General features: G+C 40.5%; 1 protein-coding gene across 1 annotated transcript; it reads left to right on the plus strand.

Moving 5' to 3' along the window:
* Positions 1-4,886: 4,886 nt before the first annotated feature.
* TCIM (transcriptional and immune response regulator) lies at positions 4,887-5,304 on the plus strand. The gene has a single exon (XM_063611036.1). The coding sequence runs from the start codon at positions 4,943-4,945 to the stop codon at positions 5,261-5,263; it is 321 nt and encodes a 106-aa protein (XP_063467106.1). The 5' UTR covers positions 4,887-4,942; the 3' UTR covers positions 5,264-5,304.
* Positions 5,305-6,209: the final 905 nt, after the last annotated feature.

The following is a 6,209-nucleotide window of genomic DNA, read 5'->3' on the forward strand; positions in this document are numbered from 1 at the left end:
CTGTTATCCACACCATTCACTGAAAATATTTATACAAAGAAGGGAAAGAACAGGATGGCAACAGTAAACACCTTTCCAAGCATACATAGAGTTACCTTTGGCAAAAAGGATCAGCAAATCATAACTTTAGGGCATGTGTCACATTTCTGGGAAACAGAAACTGACATTGTTCCCCTGCAGATGGTCTCGTCCTCTAAACATTTTGAAACTCCTTTATCTCTCAAATTCATCTGAATGCTTGTAGGCAGTACTCAAGGAGAGCTGCTCAATGTCATGTAAAAATATAATCCAGACTTTCTGAAGACAGAGCTTGCAGCTAATTTGAAAGCAATGCAGGATAGAGTTTAAGAACATGGACTTTGGAGTCAAGTAGCCCTGCCTTCAGGTTGTCTTACAGCTGAAGAGTGAGGGCAGTATATTATTTTCCCATTTTTGCTGTAAAAAACTGATATGAATTTAGTGAGTTAAAACAACAGAAATTTATTATCTTATAGTTTAGAATGCCAGATGTCTAAAATGGGTCTGCAGGAATCTGTTCTTTCTGGAGGATCTAGGGGAGAATCTGTTTCCTTGCCTGTTCCAGTTTCTAACTGCTGTCCACATTCCTTGGTGCACGGCTCCTTCCTCCATCTTCAAAGACAACAACCCAGCATCTTCTCTCCTTTCTGACCTTCTGACTCCCTCTTACAAGAACTCATGATTACATGGGCTGCCCCGGATAATCCAAGCTAAATCTCCACATCTGAAGATGTTTAACTTGTTCATACCTGCAAAATCTCTTTTGCTATTTGAAGTTCCCTTTTGCTTATATTCATAAATGTCAGGGATTAAAACATGGACATCGTATGGAGCCATCATTCCATTTATTACAGGGAATAGATTGTTTATCACCTCAGTTCTCTTATCTTTGACTTAAGCTCTGCAATAGTTCCTATTGCAAAGGGTCGTTATGATAATTAAATATATTGCATATGCTGTCATTTAACATTACTATAAGAACAATCCTTTTATTAAGTGATCTTGGAACTTTGAACATAGTGAGAAAAGTAGATCCTATCCCTGCTCTTGATAGAGGCTTTAAATGAGAATCCCCCAAATAAAGGTATGTTTGCAAACTCTAATACAAAGTGCTACTAAGGAAGAGTAATGGGTATTTTGGCAAGAATTAGGAAAGCCTCTCTGAGCAAGTAGCTTTTAGTTGAGATTGTATGAATAAACAGGAATTACCTACCTGAGATAAAAAGTATAAAAGAACATTCCAGAAAAAGGAAAAAGATATGCAAATCCTCACTACAGGAATGAATGTGGTGTATCCAAGGAATCTGAAGGCATAAAGACATAGCAGGTCATGTTCAAAGAGGTCATGCAAAGTTTACGTCAAGAGTGGTTCAATCAGAACGCTTATTAGGAAATACGGCTCTGGGTGCTATGTAGGGAATTTGGGGCAAGAGGCAAATCAGGAATGCCAGGAAAGCGAGTTACTTGATCTTAGTCTAGCGAGAGATGATACAATATTTTCGGCTGGGGTCCCTAGGAAGCAAACTCTGAGATGCAGATCAGCAGTCAGGTGACTGGTTGTAGAGTGCTGTTGGGATCAATGCCTGCAGATGGGAAAGATGCAGGATTGGACAGAGGGAGATCTCAGCCTACCCTGAAAGGTGCTCTGAAGTTTAGATGACCCCTTAGAGTTGATATGGACAAGGAGAGCAGGATTTTACACCACCATGTGGATCAGTCACTGGATATAGCTGCACCTGGAAGGGAAAAATGGTACCCTTAGGTGACATAAACTTCTTCAGTAGTGTCAGTCCCCAAAGTGGGCTGATAGCTGAGCACCTGGGAAAATCTTAAAGGGAGTTCTGGATCATGCATCACAGCATCCACCATATGAAGCGTTGGCATAAATGGCAATGAAAATAGAGAGAAAGTAGATGGCTTTGGGAACATTTTCTAGATAGAACTGACAGAACTTGGCAATAGATTATGTACAGGGAGAGAAAGAAAAGGAGTTATTAAGGATCATAGCCAGGTTTATTTTATAACAGAATGAATATGTATAACATATTTTTATATATTTGTATTGATTAGTTAGATGGATAAATGAGTCTACACTTCAGAGGCCAGGGCTAGGTAGGGATCAAAATTTACAAGTAATCAATAAGTAGGGTATCAGAAAAAGCATGAGCCCACATAAGAATCACTTCAAGAAAGAACATAGTATAAGAAGGTTGAGGCCAGGCACTGTGGCTCCTGCCTGTAATCCCAGCACTTTGGGAGGCCAAGGCGGGTGGATACCTGAGGTCAGGAGTTCGAGACCAGCCTGACCAACATGGTGAAACCCCATCTCTACCAAAAAAAAATACAAAATTAGCTTGGCATGGTGGTGCATGCCTGTAATCCCAGCTACCCGGGAGGCTGAGGCAGGAGAGTCACTTGAACCAGGAGGTGGAGGTTGTGGTGAGCAGAGATCACGCCATTGCACTCCAGCCTGGGCAACAAGAGCAAAACTCGGTCTCAAAATAAATAAATAAATAAATAAATAAAAAATTAAAAAAAAAAACGTTGATAAATCCTTGAATTATGACAATAATTAAGAGAGGTTTTGTGAATCTCTTGTCCTCTGCTTGGCACATAATAAAAGCTCAGTAAATCCTTGTTGCCATAATAATAATTTTTTTTTAACTTAGCAAGGGAAACGATGCTGCCACAAAGGTGTGCTACATAGGCCTGTAAATCCATAGCCATAGACAGCAGAACAAAGGGCTCTTCTGGAACCCTTGGAGAAACTGGAACACACATGAGCTGCATGGTTGGAGAGTTGACCACTGGCACACCTAGAAATGTCTTTCAAGGAGGCGTCCTTCAGAAGAGATCAGCCTGGGCTCTTGTTTGTCATTCATTCCTCGCATCTAATTTTTCAGCAATCCTCTTAGCTTTACCTTCACAATGTGCCAGAATTGGATCAGTTCTCACTACCTCCACATTCTCCCTAGTGGAAGCCTTCATCCTCTCTTTCTTGGATTATTTGAACATCTCCTGACTAGTCTTCCTGCTCCCCACTCCCTGCTTGCTTCCCTGAAATCTATTCTCTTCTAAGAAGTGTCAGTGATCTTTTAAACTTATAAGGAAAACCATGCCATTTCTCTGCTCCAAATTCTCCAAAGCCTACCTGTCTCCTACAGTGTATGAGCTAAATCCACAATCAAAGCCTGTGAGGTTGCACACAGCCTGCTCCTGCCCTCTTTCCACTGCCTACTCGCCCTTACCTCATCTCCTCCCACTCTGCCCTACTCACTCCGCTCTGACCACACTGGTCCCTGGCTGTTCTCCATCCACTCTTTGCACACTCTTTTCTTCAACCCTCTGCACTTGCTCCTCTGACAGCACCCTTCCTACAGATATCCATAGAGCTGACCGCCTCCCTCACCTCCTTCAAGTTTTTTTGCACAATGTCTCATTACAAGAAGCTGTGCCTGAATATCCTGGGAAAATCTCAACCCTCTCCTTCCACTCCTGTACAACTCTGCTTCATTTTTACTCATAATATTCCTTACTCCCTGACACGATATATATTATAAATGTATGTTTCTATTGTCTATTTCCCAGTAGAACATAAACTTCATTAAGGTAAAAAAGGGATTCTTTGCATGGTTTGGTGGTTTGGTTGGTTTTGTTTGGTTTACTGTTTCATTTCCAATGCCTCAAAAAGTTCTGGCTAATAATACACCTTTAATTAATATTGATTAAATAAATGAGCAGATAAATGAGTGAGTGAATGAATGAATTAAAATCTAAGGAGCGTCTCTAACTCAATTTCCTAGTGAGGTACCTTCCCCACGGTGTCTCCCTTTGCGCATTTTCTAGATCTTACTTGACTAGATAAAAAGAAAAACGAAAAGACCCATCCTGCTTTCTTAAAGGACTAGAAAGTGGACCAGTTGTAAGATCCACAATGAGAATCTCCAGGACCCTTTGAAGCTCACAGTTAGCATATGACAACTCCATAGGTCAGCGAGGACACTGGCTGGCTCGAATATTGTGGAAGACAGGAAGAACATGTTTATATGCTTCCAAAGAAGTTATTGCTCTATGTCTGGGTAATGCCAAAATAAACTTGAAAACAAAAGATCACCTCGTTCATTTTGGGCACTGTGCACGTAAAACACTTGATTAACTTTTCCTGCTGGCTTTTTTGATAGCTATTGTTGTGGATGTATACACAAGCCTAAGGAGATAGCCTCTACTATTCATACTATTACTACACTCAAATTACAATTGTCTTCAGTGACACTTAGCACTTGTACACAGTCTCTGAAAAGTCACCGTTTCAAGCTGTGTCATGTCAGCGTTTTGTATGTAAAATCCCGTCCTAGAATTGATCACACCCCAAATTATTACCCTTGATTGCTCAGCTTTCTCTCAGTAGCTCTGGAGTTGCCCCTGATACGGACGTCCAAAGGGCACTGATGTGGACTGCCAAATGTTTGCAGTGCACTTTAATTACTTCTCTGGGAATGAAAGCTTTCCTGTGGTTAGCAGAACCCCTTGTTCTAACTGTTGTTTGGGAAGATTTGAGAGTCTAAGCAACCTCGTTTATGTCTTATCTTTGCATTTTCCTGTATTCAGCTATTTTCTTAAAGGAAGGCCCAGGTCTGTATTATCCTACCGCCAGTAAAATGTATACTGTACAGTAAATGAATACTCACAGCCCTGCCCCTAATCACTGAACACAGCTTTTAGTAATGTTTTACACGAGAACAGGATATTGGCAACTCAACTGTTAAGCCTTTCTGTGATTATTCTTCCTTGAGATCACTCTGATGTCACCAGTGTAATTTGAGCCTGGAGCTTTTGTTCACACTTTAAATAGCAGTCCCAGAATGATTTCACTACAGACTCTCTGGAAAGCCTGGGAGCTGAATTCCGGAAGATCGCCACATCGATGAAATCAAAGCGAAGCCACCAAGCCATCATCATGTCCACGTCGCTACGAGTCAGCCCGTCCATCCATGGCTACCACTTCGACACAGCCTCTCGTAAGAAAGCTGTGGGCAACATCTTTGAAAACATAGACCAAGAATCACTACAAAGGCTCTTCAGAAACTCTGGAGACAAGAAAGCAGAGGAGAGAGCCAAGATCATTTTTGCCATAGATCAAGATTTGGAGGAGAAAACACGTGCCCTGATGGCCCTGAAGAAGAGGACAAAAGACAAGCTTTTCCAGTTTCTGAAACTGCGGAAATATTCCATCAAAGTTCACTGAGGAGAAGAGAATGGATAAGGACGTTATCCAAGAATGGACATTCAAAGACCAAGTGAGTTTGTGAGATTCTAACAGATGCAGCATTTTGCTGCTACCTTGCAAGCTTCTCTTCTGTCAGGACTCCAGAGGCTGGAAAGGGACAGGGAATGGAAAGGCACCAGGACTGAACAGGCTGGTTACAAAGACTCCAAACAATTTCATGCCCTGTGCTGTTACAGTGGAGGACAAAATGCTTTCAGCAAGGATTTGAAAACTCTCCCGTCCCTGCAGGAAAGGACTGATGCCGATAGAAGAGCCTGGACAGATGTAATGAGAACTGAAGGAAACAGATGGCTGGAGATGACATATAACCAGGGTCACTTTGTCAGGCCCTAGGACTTAAATTGAAGCTGAACCTTTTTTTTTTTTGTAACCAAATAGATGGGGGAAGGGAGGAGGGAGAGGGAGGACAGGGAGAGAAAATGCCATGCATAAATTGTTTACTGAATTTTTATATCTGAATGTTCAAAATATTGCCAAGCCTAAATATTGTCTATTGGTATAGATTTTTAGAAATCAATAATTGATTATTTATTTGCACTTATTACAATGCCTGAAAAAGTGCACCACATGGATGTTAAGTACAAATTCAAGAAAGTAAGATGTCTTCAGCAACTCAGTAAAACCATACGCCACCTTTTGGTTTATAAAAGGTTTTTTATACATTTCAAACAGGTTGCACAAAAGTTAAAATAATGGGGTCTTTTATAAATCCAAAGTACTGTGAAAACATTTTATATATTTTTTAAATCTTCTGACTAATGCTAAAACGTAATCTAATTAAATTTCATACAGTTACTGCAGTAAGCATTAGGAAGTGAATATGATATAGAAAATAGTTTATAAAGATGCTATAGTTTCTATAATTTATTTTACTGGCAAATGTCATGCAACAGTAATAAATTAT

The sequence above is a fragment of the Symphalangus syndactylus genome, chromosome 10 (assembly GCF_028878055.3).
Source record: "Symphalangus syndactylus isolate Jambi chromosome 10, NHGRI_mSymSyn1-v2.1_pri, whole genome shotgun sequence".
Lineage (NCBI taxonomy): Eukaryota > Metazoa > Chordata > Mammalia > Primates > Hylobatidae > Symphalangus > Symphalangus syndactylus.

Bases quoted from the DNA above. Each gene is read 5' to 3' on its own strand.
- TCIM (XM_063611036.1), top strand. From the start codon at position 4,943: ATGAAATCAAAGCGAAGCCACCAAGCCATCATCATGTCCACGTCGCTA.